This window comes from Callorhinus ursinus, unplaced genomic scaffold (assembly GCF_003265705.2).
Source record: "Callorhinus ursinus isolate GAN/ISIS: 27379988/994484 unplaced genomic scaffold, GSC_fseal_2.0 scaffold3, whole genome shotgun sequence".
Classification (NCBI taxonomy): Eukaryota; Metazoa; Chordata; class Mammalia; order Carnivora; family Otariidae; genus Callorhinus; species Callorhinus ursinus.
Window position 1 is genome coordinate 67,468,735 of NW_027397065.1, and position 25,305 is coordinate 67,494,039.

Consider the following 25,305-nt stretch of genomic DNA (forward strand, 5'->3'; position numbering starts at 1 on the left):
AGACTCACTTGCAGGGCCCGAGACATTTAATCTTCAGGTCATGGGCTCAACCCCATATTGGGTGTGTTGTTAATAGAAAGGTCAGACTAATGACGTTGAAGCAGGAGTCAGGGGATGCAACTAATCCTGGCTCGGCCACCACACAGCACATTCTAAAACAAAATACCAGAGCTCTAGAACTGGAACCACTCACATGGCAAAGGCCAAACACCCATTAAGATGCCCTGGAGTGAGAGCCACTGCCCATGTAGGCAACACAATAAAAACCAGCAGAGAAGGCCAGGCAGGCACTTTGCAAACACTTGTCTTAGCCACGCTGGGAGCCCATCTGATACCTGAGGGCCTCTCCCAGTGGGGTTTTACTTCCAATTTGAGATTTCTGATGACTCCCAGAGGGTCTTCAGAATTCCCATTATGAAAACTATCCCCATTACTATCCCCCAATACCATTTCCCACAGTATAAGTGACACTGAACTCCTCGCTTTGTGGACCTAACAAGGTCTAGGATTCCATCACCACTCAACATTGTTATATTGAGTGCAGCGTCCTAGTTATATTTGGAAAGGCCACCTCACCTGCCTGGGCCTCAGTTTCTACCTTTCTATCACTGTGCTGGGAATGGGTTGGATTTGATGTCCTCTGGTTCAATAATAACTAAAACAATAAGCCTGATAATAAAAGTTCATGTTTATTGGCTGTTTCCTTTGTACCAAGCATACAAGGGGAAGCAAGAATGAACAGAAACAGACATAGTTCCTCCTCTCACAGAGTTTACTGTCTGGTAGAAGAGGCCAGATTTAATTAGAAAATCCCACACACAGCTAAAGGCTATGACGGGAAGGATCAGGGTGCCTTAAGACAGTCTGGAGTGTCAGGAAAGACACGTCCTAAGAAGGTGGCGCCTGAGTTGAGAGCTGAAGGGTAGGTAGGAGTACTGGATACCGTAGGCATGCAGGAGCATCATGTACAATGGTCTCGAGTGTAAGAAACAAAAGTAAAAGAAATAACAGCTATCATCCATTGTATTCAATATGTATTCAATATGTATTGAATTCAATTGTATTCAATATGCAAAGGTATTCAATAATACAATTCATTGTATTCAATATGCCACAATGCCTGGCATTGTGTTAAATATTATTTACATATGATTCTTGAGTTTTTTCAATAGCCTTGTCAGTTAAAAATTATTTTCCCCATTTTATAGTCAGTAAACCAAGGCACAGAGCTTCCCAGGAATGTGCCCAAGATAAGAACAGTAAGAGGCAGCACCAGGTCTATGAAACCCCAGCCTACATATTTTAACCATAGGCTACACTGTCTGCAGCAATGGCTCCTGGGTCCTCCTAGAACACAGTGTTCAGAATGGAATAGGTCTCCACCGGGTTCACTAGTAAGAGGACAAATGTACTTTAAAAAAAAATATTTTTAGGGGCACCTGGGTGGCGTACTCGGTTAAGTGGCCGACTCTTGACTTTGGCTCAGGTCATGATCTCAGGGTGGTGTGATCAAGCCCCACATTATAGGGTTCTGCGCTCGGCAGAGAGTCTGCTTTGGGATTTCTTTCCCTCTCCCTCTGCCCCCACCTCCACTCGCACAAGCACTTGCTCTCACTCTCGCTCTCTCCAAAATAAATAATCTTTTAAAAATATATATTTTGTATTACCCATAGCAATGGTGGAAACATCATCATAAAGACACATATACTAATAACCAGACCATTACAGTACATGCAACACATACAGTCCCAATGAAAGCCCAGCCCTAAGCAGTCTGATTTTCTATCACACCACACACACACACCTGCCAAACTACCCACCAAAGATAAAGGAAACAGGAGTAGATACTTGACCCAGAGATGCTAACGTACAGGCTGCCAATAGCCCTTGAGATGGCACAGCTGAAGAAGCTGCACCCAGGCAAACATGCATAGGTTCAACCGTAATCTTATTCTCCAAAATATGACCTGGGAAACGGAAAAGCTCAAAGTCTTGAAGAGTAGAGAGAGCAGAGTTATGCCTGGAGTGCAGACATTGTTAAAATTAGAAAAATCTAGTAATAGAAGTGGTTAAAAGTTACAAACTTTCAGGTATAAGATAAATAAATTCTGGAAATTTAATGTAAAGTGTGATGACTATAATTAATACTGTATTGTATATTGGAAAGTCGCAAAGATAGTAGATCATAAAACTTCTCATCACCAGAAAAAAAATTTTGTGACTATGCAAGGTGATGGATGTTAAGTAAACTAACTGTGGTAAGCATTTTGCCACATATGCATATATCAAATATGAAACTTATATGATGTTATATGTCAATTATATCTCAATAATACTGGAAAAGAGAAAAATCTGGTAATACAACTTAGTACATTATAACAGAATTAAAAAAAACCCATCTGATTATCTCAGCAAATGTAGAAAAGGCATTTGATGAAATTCAAACACCCCAACCTACACAGGTGATAAAATTGCATGGAACTGAATCTGCACACTCTATACTACACGCACACACACATACACAGGAATAAGGTCAGTGCATTGTGTCAGTGTCAATATCTGTATTGTGATCTTATACATAATTTCCAAAATGTAACCAGTGGGGGAAATTGGGCAATGTATACAAGTGATCTCTCTGTACTGCATCTTAAAACTGCACTTATCTCAATTAAAAAATCAACTTTAAAAAGACAGTGCAAGAGGTGGAGACGGAGGAAAAAAGGGAGAGATGAAGGAAAAGATCGATTTTATGGAAACAAAATAGCATTAATCCATCAAAATTTGATAAATTGAAAACATAAAATGCTAATTTTATTTTAATAATCATACCCCCTCCAACTTCCCAATGTTTCAGTATAGGCTATCAAAGTTTAAAGTTTCACATTTTTGCATTTTGAGATCACAACATTTCCAAGGCTGCTGCCTACATACCGAATATGATGAAAGCAGCACTCACACGTATGACAGAGGGTCAGGGATATATTACAATTTACAGTGCCTACAATAAAAAACCTGTGTCTGTCGCTTTTCCCTAACGTCCATTATATAAACTCCAATGCTTGTTATGCTACCTTTGTTTCAGTTATTCTAATAAAAGATATAGTTTTGCCCAAACAAAACAAAACCTCATCAACAAAGAATAGAAAGGAACTTCCATAATCTAATAAGGACTCTCCCCCAAACCCCACACTAAACATTATGCATAAATGATGATTGGAACAGATAGGAAACCGTTATGTGTTCTTCATATTAAAGTTAAGAATAAGGCAAGGATGCTCACTATCACTGCTTTTATTCAATACGGTACTGGGATCCTAGCCAATGCCATTAAAAGTTTTAATGTAATTAGTTATACTTAATTTAATTTAATATGCTTAATTTAATGAAGTATACTTTTAATTAAGCATACATAGGAGAAGAATTGAAAAGAAACAAAACTGTCACTATTCACAAGTCATGTGATTGTTTAAAAAAATGAGTGGTGAATTTTAGAACTAATAAGAGTCCACCAAAGTTGCTGGATTTGAAATCAACAGCAGAGGCTGAAGAGCCCATGATGAGTGTCATGAACTGAAGTTCTAAGTAAGCAGATAAGACAACCCATTGGTACAAAGAAGAAAAGTAGAAAGACCTAGGAAAGAGCTGAGCCCTAGAATGAAGACCACCAAGCCTCGCTAGCTGTGTTAAGTGTCTCCTACAGCATTAGATCAAGTTCTAGCACCCATTGAGTCCCAACTAGAGCAGCTCCTGGGTCTTTGGCTCCCACATCTCCCTCTTCCACAATACTCACCACAACTACCTGTCCACACTAACTAGATGGCACTGAGAAGAGCCCAACTAAACACGCATAAAATATGATGGGGCGCATGGGTGGCTCAGTCAGTTTAGCATCTGATGCTGGAATTCGGCTCAGGTCATGATCTCAGGATTGTGGGATCCAGCCCCGCACCAGGCTCTGCGCTCAGCAGGGAGTCTGCTTGAGATTCTCTCTCTCCCTCTTCCTCTGCCCCTCCCCCCTAGAAATAAATCAATAAATCTTTAAAAAAATACATAAAATATAAAAAAGTAGACACATGTTCAGAATTGAAATAAATTATTATGAGTTCTAATTTCTACTTAACATTATAATTTGTATATTTGTATAATTGTAATCTACAACCACAACTAATCTCTAAAGCACTAGCGCTTGGTTTGGAATATATTATAGATCTTTCTAGTAGGTACAAAGGTACACATTTCTTTTGCCCAAGAAGTATCATTATGTGGGACAGTCTCTATTGTGATACTTGAACTTCAACAGCTTCAGGTAAAAGGCCAAATAAAAATGCTCAGTGCCTTTACATTCTTTCCTATTCCTGAGGCAAAGGATTTGGATGATGACAATACTATCATAGGTTTCCTCAAACCTGGGCTCTACTGCAGAAGCTCCACTTCCTTCATAATTCAGAACCCACTGTCCAATATGGTAGCCACTAGTCACACATGGCTACTGAGCATTCGAAGGGAATTAAGATATGCTGTAAAGGGTAAAATACACACTGGATTTCAAAGACTTTACACAATAAAAAGAATATATAATCTCATCCATAGTTTTTACATTGATTCAATGTTGAAAGAACATTTTCTATGTGAGTTAAATAAAATGTATTATTCAAATTAATTTCACCTGGTTATTTTAACTTTTCAAAAATGTAGCTACTAGAAATTTTAAATTACATTTAAATTACATATGTGGCTCACATTTGCAACTCACATATATATATATCTACTGGACAGTACTGATTTAGAAAGTCAAAAGGTATTTTAAATGATATGTGTATTATATATAACACTTAAAACATGAATAAATATGTTTATAAGACCCTTTATATGTCTTTTGATAGCAAATTCTTATAAAGCCAGGAGTAATATAACAATAGTATAAAAGAGGCATCCCTTATGGAGCTCCAACTTTTTGACTGGGATAATACTAAATGCTTCAGATAGATTCTCTGTAATCCTCCCAACAGGGAGGAGTAGTTTGGACCAGGGAGACTGTGTAATTTGCCCTAGATCACACAGCTAAGAAGTGTTAGCTTCAGGCTCTGAATGTAGGTCTGTCTGGGGCCAATGTCTGTACCCTGCAGTACTTCAACTAAAGAAACTGAGAGAGGCCCTGTTTGGAAGTGCCCAAGTGAAACTGGTCTTACGAAGACAGTCATTATCCACTTCGGGCAAGAACAATCCAAAGCGCTATATCTCCTGTTAAGAAGGTGTCTCTTTTCTGCCTTGGACACTGTGGAGTGAACAGTGTTGAAAACCAGCACAGGCACCCAATTGGTTTGAGGAATCCATGGCTCACCCAGCTCTGAGAATGAATCTACAGGAATGATGCAGAGTTTTGAGGAACCAGAGGTGGCAGAACAAGGGTGCCAAGTGAGGTGTGGCCAGCCGGCTTCGGTGCCACCTCTCAGATGAGCGACTCTGCTCGGTCCTTAGCATGGCCAAAGCTCCTGACCCTCGTCCTCTCTTGGAAAATGCATCAGTAACAACAGCACTGAGGAGCAGGAAGCTCTAGAAGCCCCAAGGGAAATGACACTGCCACAGGAGACGGGGCAGACTTGCCAAAAAGATTGTCATAAGGAAGAGACTTCTAAAACCCAAAATATCTCCTGCCATTGGGCTTTGGAAAAATTCAGCATGCAAAACTTGGGCACTCCATCATCCATCTTCCCCCCACAACATGCTCCCAGTCAAATAGGTGCCGGAAGTCTACCAACATCTGCTCAGCATTACCACAAGTACCCACAAAAAGCAATTTTCCTTCCTGCAGCAGTTGGAAAAGTGGGGTGGGGGGTGATTGGGGGGTGGAAGCGGGCCAGAAAAAAAAACACAGAGAAAGCTCAGTGACATTCAGACACGAACCTAGGAATTTCTGAATGGTTCAGAATGGGACACTGTCACCTCTGATTTAATTAGAAGACTGTTTTCGGGATGCAGAAGGCCTAGGCCCATAATCAAGCACTTACGTAATCCTCCTCATTGAGTCCTTGTTTCTCAACAGAACTTTTCACCTCCATGGAAAACTTCTCAAATTCAGGCTTCACTGTCCTCAGTAGAGTGATTGTTTGGAGGGATGAGTATGCTTGCTTAGCTTCAAAGTCATGTTTGTCTCCTCTCTTCCACGAGCCATCTCCTACAGAGAAATAAAAATATTTATAATTCCAAGGCAGTCACCATAAAGGGACCATTCTCCCCCCTTCGACTGCAGCGTGTCACTACGTGTTACTTTTGGCAACTGGGGCAGACGGTATTGTCATAGTCGTGCCCTTGGACATAATCTGACGATGCCAAGATCCTCAAAGGAGAAGGCCTTTTGGACACGTGTTCCTTTGAAATGCGAGAGACAAAGCAAAGCATTCTAGAGTTAACTGCCTTATAATGACAGCGTAACTGTAATTTTCAGCCCCTGAGAACTGCAGCACTGCAGGAGTAAGAAGAAAGCTTTTATTCCTTTCCATTCACTTGTTTTTTTTTTTAATATCTACAGTCAACTGCGGAGGTCAACCGAGTCGTTACTATAGTACGATACACCTGACGTTGTGTGGATGTGAAATGACAGGAGCGCCGTGTATCACAACGGACATGCGCAAGTATGATAAAGTGGGCGCTATTCATAGAAAAACTTTGGAGATTGAGATTATTGATACTTTTTGAACTATTTGTGGAATCTCCTCAGAATGAAAGTAACTTAGGTGACCATGAGGATTTATCTCTCTCTAGTGCTGGCAACCTCATATAAAAATTATTTTTTGGACAATATTCATCAGTGCATCAAGAGTAATAAAATAAAAATTGCTAACACTTACTGAGCACATATATAATAATAAAAGCTCTATTTATTGGGGCACCTGAGGGGCTCAGTCATTTCAGCGTCTGCCTTCAGCTCAGGTCATGATCCCAGGGTCCTGGGATGGAGCCCTGTGTTGGACTCCCTGCTCAGCAGGGAGTCTGCTTCTCCCTCTCCCTATGCCTTTCCCCACCACTCATGTTCTCTCTCAGACGTGCTCTTTCCCTTTCTCAAATAAACAAATAAAATCTTTTTTAAAAAGCTCTATTTATTGAGCACTTTATATGTAGGACTCATTTAATCTTCACAAGACTCCTTGGTTTGGGTATGTTATCCTCTTTTATAGATGGGGAAACTGAGGCACTGAGAAACTGGGTCCCCCCGGCTTCACGGTGCTCCCTTTCACAAAAGCAAAGGCAAATTACATGGATAAGATTTAGTACTCTTCTCTTTCTGATCTCGTTTTTGAGGAAACATGTGGCCTGCAGGACCCCAAAAGGAAATGTGGACTTCTAACATTTGGCAATAAACTGTTGTTTCTATGAATTATCCTTATGATCCCTCCAGTTCTCTGGAGCCACAACAAAGAATTCAACCTGCTGGAGTCCAGCACCAGAGTCATTTGTTCACACTGAGCCCCTAGTCCACGGCGCACCCCTGGAGCCAGCAGCTGAGTAGTGAGGATGCTTGCGGAGCGTGCCGCCAGGGCTCCGCAGATCTCACTTTCAAGAAAGAGTTGGTGGCTTGGGAACTTCTAGACCCGCTTAAATCAGACAGAAAGTAATCAGCCATGTACCACACGCAAGGTTCCGTGATCGCCACCCCAGCAGGCATTATGAAGGGCTTGAACAGCCTCCACCACCTGAGGACAGGGTTTCGGAGCCGTCCGTGTGAACAGCTGAAGTTACAGCAAGGAACAGCTAGCTCACTGTGGCAGGAGGTAGGGAGTAGTAAGAAACAATGCGGAGGGTTATGAGGATAGAGGCAAGGAGCTCCCACACTCCCAAGGGGGAAGGTTTCAAGTGAGGACGAGGCATCGGTCGTCCCTAAATGTGTGACTAGGATTTTAATAGAAGGCGAGCAGGATGGAAAGGTGTGCTTGGCTGAGCCCGTGGCACAGGCAAAGGCGCAAATGTGTATGACATTCAGCAGGCAGCTGGGAGCCTCAGTCTCGAGCACAAGAAAAGGCCGAGACAAAGAATTTGTTTGTGGAGTTATCTGTGTAATGATAATCCTAATAATAGCAACCATTCATTAATTGCTTCTATGTGCCAGGGAGCTGTTAAAAGATAAATAAGACAGAGCTGAGGACAGAATTCATTAAGGACTAGATCCGTTCTCAAGGAGCACAGATTAAATTTCAGGCCACCAAACAAAACTTGACAAAGTCCTCCTCCATATGAAACCTCCCAAACACCAAGGAGGTGACAGCATGCAGGGCAGGCAGCTGAGCCTGTAGTGAGGGAGAGCTGTTGTCCCTGCCCCCAGCCAGGGGGAGCCCAGCTGCGAGCTCGAGACACAGACAACATGGCCTTTGTTAAGGAGCCAAACCCATTTGCCAGGAAGACCCCCCAATTCTAAGAATGTCCAGAACATCTTCATCCCAAGGAGGAATACATTTCTTTGAAGCGTGCAATCAATATTTATTGATTCCTTTATAACTGATTTGAGATATCAAGACAACAGGAGTCATGTTCTGTAGGCAGAGGGTCAGAGCTTCTCAACTCTGGGAAAGAGTACTCTCCAGGCGCTTAAGAAAGAAAATACTTAACCCTGAAGGGTTCTGTACTGCAGTCAGACAACACATACAGAACTAGAAACAGCAACCATCTCACTCACTGAAAGAGGAAAACACTTTTCCCAAGAAGTGAAATCCAATACAATAAATCTGTTTACCGCAATCCAAAGGGTAATAACTTGGGAGTTCTGTCTTCAAGAAAAAAAAAAATGGAAAACAATCTGCTTAGTAAATCTAATCCAAACTAAATGCTTATCTAGTCACCACCATAATTGATCCTGTGACTTCCTGCTTTTGCGGGCGTTCCTTGTTGTAATGTGTCAGTAACGTTGCCCACACCCAGGCTGTTGAACACTGGAAAAGCAGAGTTGGCTTGGCATGATGCCCCGTCAGTAGGGACAAATTTAATTCAGTAGACAACTGGGTGCCTCTGGAGATTTACGAGTGTAACAGAAGAGTGACATGATCAGAATCAGGCCCTGGGGAATAGCAATGGATTAGAATAGGGAGACACAGAGGGTTCACAGTCACAGCCGTCCAGGCAAGAGGTTACGAGAGGCGATCCAGGGGAAGTCACACACCAAAAAGCTAAGCGTGCTTCTCTGGGTAGCTAGACCTATGGGCAAGTTTTCTTTTCTCTTTTTTCTTTTCCTTTTTTGTGTTTTTGGGAATCTAATGAATTTTCAATAATAAGCATTTACTGCTTTTGGAATCATAAGAAGAGGGAGAGCCCCTGAGAATGAAAAGCAGGACAGTGCAAGAGGAATCTCAAGACTCTACAAGAGTGAGGGAGTGAGGGACAACAGAAAGGGAGGCACATCGCATCACATCTGGTGACGCCAGAGAGGAAAGGAAAAGGAGATGTTATTAGAAGAAAGAGCAGAGCCAGATGGAGGAGGAGGGAAATGACGTGGAAATGGTAATGATGTCTTTCAGTCAGGGTCATGGTCAATCCAAGGTGACAACACCAGGCTGGAGCTGGAAACAGTGGTCTGAAGCCAGAAAGAGGAGTGAGCACTAGAAAACACTTTGGGGATGATGTTTCTAGTGGGCAGGAGAAGTACGAGGAGACAGAGAGGAGCTGACAGAGAACCAAAGAATGCCGTGCTACCGACACTAAGAAAAATAGGTTTCCAGAAAGAAATTGGTGAAAACAAAATGGAATGCTCTAGACGAGACCTGTGCTGCCTAATAGAGCAACCACCAGCCACACGTATGACTATTAAAATTTAAACTGATTAAAATTAAATAAAATTTAAAATTCGGTTCATCGGTCACATGTGGCACATTTCAGGTGCCTGGTAGCCACGTGTGGCTAGTAGCTGCCATCCTGGGCAACACAGAACAGAACACAGCATCATGGAACATTCCATTTGGACAGCACTGCTTTAGAGGCACGGAGGCTTGGTCTGACCTCAGGCTAAGGGCTTTGGTGATGAGGTCATCGGTGACCTTGATGATAACACTTTCAGAGTGGTTAGTGCTAATGCCATCTTCTTTCAGTTGTCCTGAGCAAGGGATCAAGAAGAGGAAAAAGAAGGCTGCTAGCGAAGAGTAGGGCAGAGGAGGTGATCCTCTGAGGTTGTTTCAGGAATGAGGAAAAGTGAATTTGCTTTGTTTTGTTTTAAACATCATGGAGTCCCAAGCTTGTGTTTAGAGTAAGAGCACAGGATATTTGTGAAAAAGGAAACAACAGGGGCGCCTGGGTGGCTCAGTCGTTAAGCGTCTGCCTTTGGCTCAGGTCATGGTCCCAGGGCCCTGGGATCGAGCCCCACATCGGGCTCCCTGCCCTGTGGAGAGTCTGCTTCTCCCTCTCCCACTCCCCTGCTTATGTTCCCTCTCTCACTGTGTCTCTCTCTGTCAAATAAATAAATAAAAATCTTAAAAAAGGAAAAAAAAAAAAAAGAAAGAGGAAATAACCTGCTCACCACCAAGCCCTGTACTCAGCAATCCTGTGGCCAGGGGTCTGGAGTTGGCAAGGGGTACCCACCCTGGGATAACTAGCTAAGACATCACAGAATATGTCCAAGAAATGAATGCCTGGAGCTCCCCTGGGCTGGCTGTGTAGCAGTCTGGCTCTTGACCTCGCCTCACCCCACCCTCTCCAAATGGCCGGGTGTTACACGCTTGCCGTGAGCTAGGCTGGTCCACTTGCTCCCATCAGTAACAACAGCACCGCTTATTGGGCGATGCCGTTGTGAATGGCATTGCCTGTAGCGTTTCATTCTTCAATCCTCATAAAAACTCCACGAGAAGGATGTGAGCATAAGTGCCACGTTACAGACGAGGAAACTGAGGCTCAAGGAGACTGACGTGCCCCAAGTCCCTTAGCCAATAAACAGAAGACGGATTCAAGTGCAAGCCAGACTCCAAACACTGGTGCCACGCCGTCCCTGCTCCATATTCATTTCATCAGAGTTTGGGGTGTTCCAAGCTTTAAAACTGACCATGCAATGGGATGACAAAAGTGTTAGGAACAAAAGTAACACAGAAGGAAAAGTCAGAAGAGGAAGCGTCTAAATGTGGTTTGACAACCGTCACAGCTGGAAGATTGTATGAGAATTCTTTTTCTTTTCACATCATCCCATACAAACTCGAATGTGCATATATTACTTTTGTAGTAAAACGTAATAAATCTAATCTCTCCTCAATTTTTCTATTTTTCCACTTTTAGCGAGTCAAATAATTTATGTGTATCACCTAGCTCTACTATACTTCCATCTTCACCTTAATGAGTGCCCTCTGAGTTACCAGGAACTCCAGAAGGCTCTACACTACCCTTAACAGTCCTGGACAGGGTCACCCAAATAACTTGCCACCTACCTTACATCCAAAGAAGATAATGCCAATGAACAAGAATGCCAGTGGGTGCTATTAAGAACTCTACAGGGCAATATATATCACCTTCTTTCTAGATTTTTTTAAAAGATTTATTTATTTATTTATTTGAGAGAGAGCACGTGAGTAAGCAGGAGGGAGGGGCAGCGGGAGAGGGAGAGAATCTCAAGCAGAGACTCCATGCTGAGCACAGAGCCCTAGATGAGGCTCGATCCCAGAACCCTGAAATCATGACCTGAGCTGAAATCAAGTATCAGACGCTTAACCAACTAAGCCACCCAGACATCACTTCTCTCTAATTTTTTTTAAACCCATCCTTTCAATCTTATTTTCCACCACCTGAATTCCCCCATAATATATTCTGAATTCCTATAACTATAATTTGGGCAGATCTGAGAATTTGTCTGAGTACTCACCAAGACCAAACAACCCAGTAATCAATAAATATGGACACACTATATGTTTTAAAAAAAAAATCCAATAGCAAGCAAGTATTAATTAAAATAGAGCCTTCTTCTGGAACTGGTATAGAGTTTGCTGTGAGGAAGCACAGGGAGAAAACAGTGTTGAAGAATCTTTCATGAGCATATATTTGATTCTTAAGGCACAGTGGGGCTCCTGGGTAGCTCAGTCAGTTGAGCTTCTGACTCTTGGTTTCAGCTGAAGTCATGATCTCATGGGCGGCAGAATCAAGCCCCATGTGGGGCTCCACGCTCAGTGGGGAGTCTGCTTGAAGATTCTCTCCCTCTGCTCCTCCCCCAACTCATGCACACTCACACATGTGCATGCTTGCTCACTCTCTCTCTCAAATAAATAAATAAATATTTTTTAAAAATCTCAAAGAAGACCCTTTACTAGGTCTCTCTGCCTGCAATAAGATTCTGTTTACTGCTTCTATTCTGAGGAGGAAAAGGGCTTCAGGGTCTGTGGCAAGCATAGACATTTGCTTCCCTACATCCATTCTTCCTTCTTCCTTAGTAACAGTTTCCTAAATTGATTTGGGGTAACAGAGAATCTAGCTGAAAGCACACATTTTCTGGCATCCTTCACAACTAGGGGTAGCAAATGATATGTAAGTAGAAGTTAATCAGAGGGGCTTCCAGACAGACAGATCTTCAAACAGAATTGAGTCAGCTGAGATAGTGTCTTTTTTGCCTTTCATCTTTCCGCGTTCATCTTGCCTAGAATGAAGACACCGTCCCTGGAGTCCTAGCCACCACCTTGTGATCTTTAGGATGGATGCTGTTCACTAAGATTAAGGGAGCTGAGAAACAGAAGAAGCTTGGAACCCTGATGATATTATGGAACCACCATCTCTACTCTGGACTGCCCACCTCTGGACTTCTTACAGGTGAGAGGAAAAACCTCTACATTTGCTTAAATAAATATAGGTGGGAGTCTTGGTTATTTGCATGCAGATGTAATTTCTAATGCACCTACATCCATTCTTGGTTCATTTGTTAACAGAATGTATGGCCTAAACTTGTCTATAAAACTATACCAAGAGGGGTGTTTGGGTGGCTCAATGGGCTAAGTGTCTGCCTTTCTTTCAGGTCATGAACTCCGGGTCCTGAGTTCAAGCCCCATGTGGGGCTCCCTGCTGAGCAGGGTGCCCGCTTCTGCCTCTCCCTCTTCCCCTCCTCCCCGCTCATGCTCTCTTGCTCTCTCTCTCTCTCTCTCAAATAAATAAATAAAATCTTAAAAAAATAACTACACCAAGAAAAATGTATAAACTTACCATTTTTAAGAACTATATATAATCTATAATCATCAGAGTAAACTAAGACTAATAATATAGCTAACATTTATTAAACACTCTTTATGTTTCAAGAAGTTTGCTATGTATCTCACACACATTACCTCATTTATTACTCTGCTTGATGCCATGAGGTAAGTACTATTATTATCATTAAAAGAAACTAAGGCCCACGGGGGAGGGCAGGGTTACATCAAGCACAGCCTCTCAGGCAGACTGAGAGCAGAGGCCAAAGCCTGAGCACCCATGCTATAAAAGGTAGGAAAAGAAAGGTCTAATCAGAAATACCAAGGATACTTTGCAAGTTGTATAGAGCACACTGTATAACTCTATGTAATTTAATTTTCAAGAAGCAAAAAAACTGAACTCATGGAAAAATACTTTAAAAATGCAACTTAAAAAAAAAGTTATCCCCAGATCACCAATACTAAGTCATATATATGGCTATGACTTCTTACACAGGGATATCATGCAGTGTAAAGGACACAATATCGCTTTTTGGTATTCTTGCCAAATAAGTATAAACTCAATCTTACCACATGAAAACAACAGATAAATCCAAACTGGGAGACATTCTACAAAATAACAGGCTCATCAAAACTGTCAGGTCATGAATGGCAAAGAAAGATTGAGGAAATAACACAGATTGGCAAAGATTAAGAAAATACAACAACTATATGGATTGGATCCTGGAACAGAAAAAGATCATTAGGAAAGGTAGTAAATTTCAAATAGGCTTACAGTTTAGTTAGTAGTATGGTACCAATGTTAATATTCTTATTTTGATAATTGTACTATGGTTATTTAAATTGTTAACATTAGAGGAATCTGGGTAAAAAGTATACATGAACTTTCTATATTATTTTTGCAAGTTTTCTGTAAGTCTAAAATTATTTCAAAATAAATTTTTTTAAGTTTTTCAAAAATTACCTCTAAAAAGAAGTTAGGTCCAGATACAGAGTTGAATTGTTTCCATCTTTCAAGGAATATTCTTATGGTATATAAACTGTTCTAGAGCACAAAAACAATGGAAAGTGTCCCAATTAATTTTATAAAGCTAATATAAACCTGATATTAAAATCTGCCAATACCACCTCAAGGCAAGAAAACTACTGTCCAATCTCACTCATGAATATAGACTCAAAAGTCCTAAATAAGATACCAAAAGTTAAAATCAGCAATACACCTAAAAAAGTCATCATGACAAAGTATACTTAATTCCAAGAATACTACAATGGCTCAATCTCCTATTTATTAAAGAATAAAAGAATAGGTCAAATGTACTTGATAACATTCCCTACTCATTTCTAATTTTTAAAACCACACTTAATAAACTAGAAATAAAAGGAGACTTTAACATCTACTTCAATTCAAGAAGTTAGAAATTAAAGTATCACCATTTGTTATACAATATAATTCTGGAGGTTCTTGCCAATGCAATAAAAAAAGAAAAAAATGATCAATTGTCAAAATGGAGAAAAACACTTGTTGCTATATGAAAATAATATAAAAAACTATCAAAAGAGGATTTAATATGTGGAATTCTTGCAAAATAAATAAACAGAATCTCATAGCTTTTCTATATAACAACTACAGTTATAAAATGTAATGGGAAAAGAACATGATCATAATAACAACCAGAAAACATAATATCTAAGAATGACCTCAACAAGAATGGTACAGAATATAAACGAAGAAACTGCAAAATGTTGCTTATGGACATAAGAAGAAATTCAAATAAATAAAATAATTGAAAAGTTAGATGGTGTAAGGATGCAGGAAAACAGACAATCTCATAGCTTGTTGCAAAAGCATAAAGTGGTAAACCTCTTTAGGGGTCAACTTGGCAAGATCTATCAGAACTTAAAACTTTCAACTCATAAATTCTACTTCAAGAAATTTATCTCACATGTAATATGTATGTATAAGTATGGGTATGTGCGTATGTGCATGCACATACAAGGCTACTCAACATAGCATTGTTCTTAATAGTAAAAAGCTGAGAACAACATAAATATTGAAAAATGACAGATTGCTTAGGTAAAGATGGCATATCAACATTATAAAATACTATGTAGCCACACTTGAAATAGTATCACCACTTTATTGAAAAATATTTTTGTAAATTTTTTTATAAAATAAGGAAGATGCACATACTTCTAAATATTATCAATATACTTTTTAGCTAGGTGGAAGAATTATAGTAACTTATTTTCTTCCCTGTAACTTTCTGTTTCTCAATTTTTCTATAATATTCGTGTATTGTAATTGCAAAGAAAGGTAATACAAGCTTTATCTGTGAATGCAAGGAATTCCAGTACCTAATATTTGCACTGCACTGGCCCATTTATAATGTGCACTCACATGCATTTTTTCCAAATACACACTATGTTTGCATTACCAGCTTGCAAAACTCAGAATAAATGTTTTTCATTTTGACCAGTCTCCACCACTATCTCAGTGAACTCAATAGTATAATTGCATTCTGATCTGGGGTCAGAAAGTGAAACCAACACTTTGCCTATGCAAAGAGAAGGGGAAAGACACCCATGGCAGCAAGGAGGAAAAAGAGGTGTTTATCCTGCAAGCCTCAAATCTCTAATCTTCTCCACTACAGGAATCAGGAGCTACTTTTGTTTCATCAACTTTTCTTTAGCCCTGTGAGAATTGTGTTTTATTATCTGTTTATGTGCAATGCTCTACTCTTTGAGTTGATTGACTAAGCCAGGGCATCAAAGCAGGAAAGTGAGGTGTATGCTTTAAGGTTTAGATCCTGTCTAACTGTCTCTCAACAGCAAGAACAGGGAAGTAGAGCTCAGCATAAACAAGCCATTTGTGACAAGTAACACTTATGATTCCCTATAATTGCTCAGTTTTGAGCAGGCAATGTGCAGTATTTGAGAAAATGTTCCATTGTCCTACGCTGTCTCCTTCAGAGAGAGCCCTAATCACATATGAAGGAAATGTTTTGTACCTGTGACCTTTTTAAACACCATCCCAGCAACACTGGGAACTTCCCCAGATCCATCTTAAGGAATCATATGCTTTCAATCATATGTGTTGGTGGGTCTCAAACTTCTATATAGGGGAGGCTGAACGGGCAGTAATCTGGAAGGAAGTGGGGCTGGGAGCAGTAGCTTTAAAAAATGCTTTTACCTCAATTTATACTAATGGTTATTTTATTTTCACACTGCAGCCCATTACAAACCCCTATGTGTAACCTGCTTAGATATATAGACACATACAATTATATTACCAAAATAAAAGTTTTGTGAAATAATACACTTGCATGTGTGACACACTTTGACATGTTCTATTACATCGATACAGTCTAGTCTATTCTATTAAAAATCATGCCCAAATCTCATTAAAATATTCCAACCGTCCATCACGGTGGTAACCTGCAGTGGGAAACACGTTTGAGAGGGGTCGTTAGGGCCTGCATTTATGACCATCCAGAGTGCTGGAGGGAGTGATGCTCACTCCCAGACAATCCGTGACCACCCCAAGTAGGAGGTATCTTCTTGCTCTGAGTTCTCAAAGAAGAAAAGCTTGAGACCTTACAAGAAGTCCTGGGAGTGTTCAATATCACAAATTTCTAAGTTCCTTTTTATGGAACCAAGTCTATTGAGGTAATTCAAATTACTGGCTTTCTCAGGACCTCTTTGGACAGCTTAGAGAGAGGGGAAACTGGAAGCACAGTTACCGTAGGAAGAACTGTTGAAGAGCTCGATGTTGAAGAAGGCGTAGTCTCCACTGGTCATCCCATGCTTGTGCGCCGCCAGCATGATGCCCCGGATGGTGTCGCTGCTCGCACACATGATCACCACTGGGGAGGGAGGAACAAACAACATGTGTGAAACGCCCTTTCCCACAGGCCAGTGAGGACACGGAAACCAGGGGTGGGGACGTCTGACAAGGAACCAGGGACTAATATAGCCCTAAAGCACCACCTTACTCATGACTTACTAATTACAGAGGGAAAGAAGAGGAGCTCGACAATGGAGAAAGCGAGCGGACGCCTGCATAACCAGGTGATAGAAGCCCCCATCACCAACCATGGGAGCACACGCATGAACCAACACCCAGGACCAAAAAGGTCAAAATGGGCAACGTGAATCCAATCAGGAGAGCAGCCAAAAACCCAGCTTTGGAAATGTTCTAACCCAAAAAGGGGTTAGAGGAACAGAAAACTAAAATGTGTGATCCTGCATCTTAAAAAAATAATAATAATAAAAGTTTTGCTATAAAGGGCATTATTGAGACAACTGGAAAAATTTGGGGAAGTCTGTAAATTAGATAGCAGTATTGCATCTGTGTTAAAAGTTTTTGCTTTTCATACTTATACTGTGGCTTTGTAAGTGAGTGCCCTTGTTCTTGGGGAGCACACACCTAAGTATTTAAGGGTAAGGGAGCATGACGGCTCTACTTACTTCTCAAATCGTTCCTAAAAAGATACGTGTGGGTGTGTGTGTGTGTGTGTGTGTGTGTGTGTGTGTGTATTTGAAGGTGGTAGGAAGGGAAAGAGCAGGGAGAGATTTGGAGTGAAAGCATATGGGGCAAAATGTTAAAACTGGTGACAGTCGAGGTCAAGGCTGTACAGAGTTTCCTTAAACTTTCTTACATCTTCTCCAAAAGTATAAAATTATTTCAAAATCAAGTTTTTTAAAAAAAGACTTCAAAGATATCATCAAATTTGCCCAATAAAAGCCAGTGAAGAGTATCAACAGCTTTTTGTACTGCATAGCATGGCAAATACATTTTCCTGAGAAAGCAAACTGAACGGCTCTAGGGAGAACAGTCGTTTGGCAAATCAGAGGATGCAGGGAGTGGTGTAAGTTTTCTGCTGTCTGAATGTTGAAACATTTCTCTCAAGCTGTCTCAACGTGTATAGGAAATAGTTAACGAGACTCCAGGACCCTCCTCATGTTCTCTCCGTTTGTACCCACACTGGCAGGTTTGAGGAGCTTTAAGCAGCTCCAGAACATTGTGGCCTGCCACGTGTGAGCTACACCAGGCTGGCGTGAAGCGGGTCCCTGGCTGTCATCCAGTTAATTCCATCACTGTCGGTGGCCTCTGGTCCCCATGACGCAGACCACTGTGTTTCGCTGCATACACGGAGAGAGGAGACCCGGGGAGGCCGGGGGGGGGGGGCGTCCCCACATTATCACCACACACGCCAGCCCTCTGCGATGTGTCTGTGTTTTGTAAAAGCATGGGTGCTGAAAGACGTCAAACAAACTCCAGGCTGGGCCAAAGCTGCCTTGGCAACCTGCACGAAGGGTTAGGCGCCTGTTGATATGTCGTTTATTACACATGTTAATTCAGAGTGTTAGATCGTGACTCTGACATTTCTTACTACAGAAGGGCTCGCTGCGCAGGCTCACGCTCTGGAGAACGAGTTTTAACAATACGAAATTCCATAAGGTCTGTAACTGTGGGAGTAGGTGTTGTTTGTGCCTAGAAATACTGGTATATATTTGGAATAAATAGTCAAATTCCAAGATGCCTCAGCAAGGAAGCTTTGAAAGAAACTCTTCATCACTCATTAGGACCTACACTCTTGTTTCAGCTCTGATTCAATTTTAGTCCCTTGAAATGATAAAAAGAGCCACGGTGTCCCACAGAGCAGCCAATAAGGAAAAGGCTGAGGCTAGACAAGTTTCAAGAGTGCAGATTCCAAGAGTGGGCATCTACAGAAGGACCCCGGAGGCTCTAGCTAACTGTCCACCAGCAGCCCCCATCATTTTGTGATCAATTTATCATAGTCCGGAGTCTGGCCCTAAACCCCCAGATATAGAACCTAATTCTATCGGCACATGAAGAGTAGAGTCATTGCTTGGAAGTAGAATCCCAATAATCTAACGCAGATGTTTTTAGATACTCTCAAATGCAGATAACTTCATTTCAATGAGGACCCCAATGGTCACACACACATTTGTATCAACATGTCCCTGGGCATGCCAAATGAGAAGCCATAGTGTAAGCAATCCGGTGTTAGTGAGGATGGAATCTGAATCAAGGAGGTCAGTTGGAGGATTCAGGCATCCAAAGGCATCAGGCCTTGGTAACCGTAAGCACCCATGGAAGTGCTATACCTAGCCCAGGACCTAACAGGCTATGTCCTCGGGCTGGAACATAAGCTTCCCTAAGTCCTGGATGGGCTCTGCCTGACACTGCCCCCCTGTCACTTCTTTGTCTATTTTTACAGCTCTGGCCCATCTCCTTCTCTCTATTTCCATCACCACAAAGACCAAACCCTCTGACAGACACACTCTTTCTTTAAATGTCAGTACCTGCTGGGACTGAGCAAGAGTGACACAGAGCAGCAGTGTGTCTATCTGAGCAGACTTTAATTATTCTAGATCTCATCCATTTTGTGTTGACCATGCAGTTAAATCCTCCTTTGTGAGAACGAATTTCCAAGTTCACGGGCAGGATATTGTTTTTCTTGCATAAAAGAAGCCCATAATGCACATTATCATCCAGTTGAAGTTGGAGCAAGCACTTACAGACACTGGCAAAGCAGAGAGAATGCAGAATCCTTCTAGATTTGTAGAATGTTTCCTAATCTCATATGGCTGTTTCATTCATGCCTAATTCAACAGCAACTATTTTTAGCAACTTGCCTTTATACAATCTGTCAGAAGGTTTAAAATAGTTTTCACTAAAATAGCTTTCTCCTCCTGCTCATGTTTCATCAGTTTATATAATAACTAATTAAATTACACATCTATTATAATAAATACAACTGGGATAAACGGATTTGGCGACAACTCTTGGAGAGTATATGGACAAGTGTGAGAAGCGTGTGGCCATAATCAGGAGAAGCATACAGTGACCAGCATTCACCAAGAGTCAGCACAGTGTGTGGAGCAAGAGAGCTGCAGCTGACCCTGCAGGCGGCTTAAATGACGGCCAATTAAGACAATCTGTGCTGTATTGAAGTAGAGTTAAATATATAAATACTCACTTTTTGGTCAAATTGTTAAGCTTGTAAAACGAGGGATGATGGTGTGATTCTAAGGTTCTGGATGGACTGTTCATCATTCTGCTCTATTTCTCTCTTTGCCAAAGACTTGTGATGTCCCATGGCATCCTCCACTATCTGACTCCCAGTGTCTTCTGGAAGTGACTTTGCAATCACTCTAAGAATGGCAGAGAGAAGTGTTAAAGGGTGGCTACAGAAGCCAATTCAGAGAACCAGAAACAGTCCAGGTGGCATACCTGAGTTCGGGGGGATATCTTTTCCCCAGTCTTACGTTTCCATCTGGGGTTACCTCTAAGAGGGTGAGACTCCTCATCCCTCAATGTGCCTTCATTTATCCCTCCCTCCCCCACCACCACCCAGAGGAAAAGGAGTAAATTGTTGGATTGGTGAGGTGAGTCTGAAAACAAAAATGGCATGCTGGATCCTTTCTTCCTTCCTCTTTTGGGTGCATGTCTGCTTGCAGAGGGGCACATATTAAGGGAGAAATAACAGTAAGTAGCAACAAATCTAAGTGGCAACAAATCTAAATCCATGTTTTCCGATTGGTTTTATCAATAATAAAAACATGGGGCACCCAGGTGGCTCAGTCGTTAAGCGTCTGCCTTCGGCTCAGGTCATGATCCCAGGGTCCTGGGATCGAGCCCCGCATCGGGCTCCCTGCTCGGCGGGAAGCCTGCTTCTCCCTCTCCCACTCCCCCTGCTTGTGTTCCCTCTCTCGCTGTGTCTCTCTCTGTCAAATAAATAAATAAAATCTTTAAAAAATAATAATAATAATAAAAACATATTTTGGGGGTACCTGGGTGGCTCCGTTGGTTAAGCGTCTGCCTTCTGCTCAGGTCGTGATCTCGGGTTCCTGGGATCAAGCCCCTGCTCAGTGGGGAGTCTGTTTCTCCCTCTCCCTCTGCTCCTCCCCCCATTCGTGCTTGCTCACATGCTCTCTCTCAAATAAATAAAGTCTTTTAAAATAACATATTTTCACATTCTCTATCTGACTCTTGCATCCATTTTCCATTTAATTCTAAGCTTAAAAAAGAAAGAGATGTTACTTTACAGAAGCAAAGCAATATATGCCATATGCTGCAAATTGAAAATATGATAGCAGAAATTAGAAACCAAAACTTAATAGTAATTTGAGGAGCAAAGAAATATTTAAATGAGAGGAATTTCTTCTTAAAAGACAGGTGGTAAATAGGAGAAAAGAGGTAAGGAAGGTAGAGTTTCAGTCCAGTAAGTCTAACATCCAAATAATACAAATTTTAGAAAGACAAACAGAGAAAATGAAGGGGATAAAAGAAATAATTTAAGAAAATTTTTCAGAACTAAAAGACATGAGTCTCTGAACTGAAGAGGTGTACCCTCCAATACCCTGATATGCATAAGGCAAGATACTGGCATGAAAGTACATCATAACAAAATGTTAAAACTTTGAGAGCAAAGAGAAAATTCTAAAGTTTTTCAGGAAAAAAATAACAGATAACAAACAATAGGTCAAGAATCCAAATCGATTCAAACTTCCTAGTAGTAACATAGGAATCTGTAAGACAATCCTTCAGATCTTGAGGGAAAATGATTTCCAACCTAGAATTCCATAAAAATGTATAAGGGTAGAATGAAGACATTTTCGGTCATGAAAATGACCTTTCGGTCATGAAAGGTATCAAGCTTTAGCTCTACTACATCCTTTCTGAGAAAGCTCCTGGAGGAAGTGATCCACCAAAACAAGAACACAAACTAAGAAAGAGGAACACCTAGGGATCTAGTCAGAGAGAGAGAGGGGCAATGGGAGTTGCAGGGGGTGTTAAAGAAAGAATCCAGAGTGACAACTGTGCAATCTGCTTAGAAAATAACCTAACTGGAGCATCTCAGGGGCTTACAATAGAGTTGATGGATGATTTGGTTGTAACTCCATAGGAAACTAAGCAAACAAGCAAAAACAGACTTTTTTTTTAACCCAAGGAAAACTAGAACAAAGCAGGAAATGTCATTGTAATAGCTGATTTGGTCCGACTACAGATAGCATTTAGAGGACAATGATAGAGACACTGAAAGCTGAGCTAACCAAAAATTCTTACACCACCGTTCTGAGAGGGTGTGTGCAAGGACACACACACGCATGCATGTGCGCACGTGTGATGGAATATTATGCAGCCATCAAAAAATGAAATCTTGCCATTTGCAATGACGTGGATGGAACTAGAGGGTATTATGCTGAGCGAAATAAGTCAATCAGGGAAAGACATGTATCATATGCTCTCACTGATATGAGGAATTTGAGAAATAAGACAGAGGATCATAGGGGAAGGGAGGGAAAAATGAAACAAGACAAAACTGGAGAGGGAGACAAACCATAAGAGACTCCTAATCTCAGGAGACAAACTGAGCATTGCTGGAGTGGTGGGGGTGGGAGGGATGGGGCGGCTGGTGATGGACACTGGGGAGGGTATGTGCTATGGTGAGCACTGTGAATTGTGTAAGACTGATGAATCACAGACCTGTACCCCTGAAACAAATAATACATTATATGTTAATAAAAAATTTTAAAAAAAATTTTTTAATTAAAATAAGGTAAAAAAAAATGATGTCTGCAAGGAGAGCTCGAGCAGGTGGTTAATACGCAGGAGAAGAGAACTAAATTATCATCTGTCCCTGGGATGGCAAGAGACAAACCCTCAAACCGAAATAATCAAAGTCACATGTTATTTAGAGGTATGAAGTCAAATACCTACAGAAATCACTGCAAGAGCTGAAAGTACTTTCCTCTGGCAAGTGAAACATGGAAAGTGTGAGGGAGCAAACTCTTATTCTTGGGTGATCTTCTGACTTTTTAATCTATGTAACTGTATAACTAACTCCCATAAAACTAGTATCTTTTTTTAAAAAAGACTTCTTTCTGGCTGTTTCTACACTATACAGCAATGGGTTTCATTTGCAAAATAGAGATTGCACTTTTGTTTTTCACAAAGGTCCATCCACTCCAAAGACTTTCAGAGTTTCTACACTGCAGCTTACAATGCTTCATTTTTCCCCTGCTGTGTGTTAGTTATTTTACACTTATCATGCGTTCTTTGCTTGAAAATTCTGCTGATCAACCATTTGGTCATTTATCCTAGACTAAATCTAAAAATAAGTGACTCTTGTACTGATTAAATACTGTTGTCTCTATAGTTGTTAGCAGGCCCACATCAGTGACACACTAATAACTAAGAGGCTAAAACTACAGTTCTTCATACAAAAAATGTGTGTGTATACTCCTTCCAGTTCTGTGTTTCCTAAGATGCATAGACAAAACAACTGCTAGCTTCTATTGCTTGAAAAAATTGTTATTTTTAAACTTGTCTTTTTAAAAAAAATAAATTTATTGCTGACTATAGAATACTGAGGGCAGTCGTGGACTAGAATTGAATAAGTTTTAAGTAAAGATCATTATGTTTTTACTGATACAGACTCAGGCATGTGTATTTCGGTGATGCTCTATGTTGGCTAAAGACAAAAGACGGAAAAAATTTTTAATTATTGACCTTGATGGTAAATCCTTAAAAGGAATGATCAGTTCCCCTCAGTTCTTCATTTTACAGTACAGCACATAGCCAAGTGAAATTTTAGTCATATTATTATTTGAGATGGTGGCATTATCAGTTTTTACCCGTTAGGAAATTCAAACATTCTCGATATGATTTTAAAGATGAAAATAAGTTCAGAAAAAGTGCTAAGAATGTTATCGCCAAAAGATGGGGGGGGGGACAGACACTCTCTGGTTCTATGATGTTTCATATGGAGTTTTCGAGGACAAAATTGTGGTCGGTTATTATGTTTTTAATATTTGAGTGAGCACAAATCCAAACCCCAGATCAGCGTGAAGAGGCCTAATTCTCATCTGATCCCACTGTTCCAGCAGGAGGAAATCCCTGCTCAGAGAAGGTAAATGCTTTGCCCAGGGCCATGCAGCAGCGGAGAGGGGACCCCAAAGCCAGAGCATCTGCTCCTCCTGCCAGAGTTCTCTCCCCAAGGCATGGCCTCACCTCGGTAAGGACGATTATCATCATATATATAAAATAAGAATAACCATAATCAAACGTCACATTGACTGAGCATCCGGTATGTGCCTGGCACTGTTTCAGCACATTCCACGTGTTCACTCACTTAACCCTCCCAGCATCCCCAACATGGGTTGCCCCAGCTACTGCCACTTTAGCTGAGGAGCCTGAGGTATGAGGCTTAGTAGCAGCAGCCAAACCTCTTTTGCTAGGGCAGGTGCTCTGGAAGTCAAACTCCACGGAACCCCTGAACTGAAGCCCTATTTAACACTTTAACCACTTATGGCAAAGTAAGGGTGATTAGTAAAAGATCCCCAGAGAAAGCTTTGTGATCAAGCAACTTTCACCCGAGGGTAGGGAAAGAGGGAGTGGGAGAGAAGACTTAGTAGAGAAACGGTTTTGTTTTATATTTATGAATATTTATCCTTCTGCCAAGTCATTGTTGGAAATAGACTTTAGATTATGAATGATAGCCTCATCACCTGCAATACACACAGTTCAGCCCAGCAAACTTTCACCACTAAATTCAAACTAAAATAAAAGAGAGAGAGAGAAGGAGAAGCAGCAAAAAGACCTGGGAACAGCTATGAGGCTTCAGGAATTAAATTAATCCGAGGCACCAGACTGTAGTCCAAGCTCTCTGAAGCCCCCAGGCCTAGCAGGGCACTGGCACCTCCCTACCCCTTGCCTCAGCCACACCATTGTGAGGCTGAGGGGACCGGTGGCTGCGATCTGCCCTCATGGGGCCGACCGCTCCCCTGAGGCCATGGATCTCAGGCGGTGTGTGCATCGGTCACCGCCAGCATTTAGACCTTCAGGGCTGTGGCAGCATAGACGGGTTGGCTGACCGCGGCTCGCGCCCGCCGGATAACACCCCCCTCCCCCCTCCCCCGGCCATCTCCAGCCCTTCGTGCCATGAAAACCAGAGCTGAAGAATCAGGTTCCGGGGACACAGGGCAACCTGAGGTCTACAGGCTCTGCAAAAACCTGGGGACTGGGAGAGGGGAAAGAAGTAGATGTGGGTTTCTCCGCCGGGCGTGACGAGTCCTCAGCGGTTGGACACAAGTGCCCTTTTTCATAATCAGCAAAACCGGCGCCCCGCCTGCTTGTCTGGCGGGG

The 25,305-nt window shown here is 41.5% G+C and overlaps 1 protein-coding gene across 5 annotated transcripts in view; it reads right to left on the reverse strand.

Annotated features, from left to right (window-relative positions):
- The window catches only part of NPR3 (natriuretic peptide receptor 3), a 70,680-nt gene that overhangs the window by 41,687 nt on the left and 3,688 nt on the right, over positions 1 to 25,305 (reverse strand). For 2 of the 5 annotated variants that reach the window (XM_073891054.1, XM_073891053.1), the window contains exons 2-3: positions 16,868 to 16,992; positions 6,009 to 6,175 (exon numbers count right to left, since the gene is read on the reverse strand). In XM_073891054.1, the coding sequence (XP_073747155.1) occupies positions 6,009 to 6,175; positions 16,868 to 16,992 (292 nt within the window). The remainder of the gene's footprint in view (positions 1 to 6,008; positions 6,176 to 16,867; positions 16,993 to 25,305) is intronic. The other 3 variants (XM_025866669.2, XM_025866668.2, XM_073891052.1) reach the window with 2 other exon arrangements.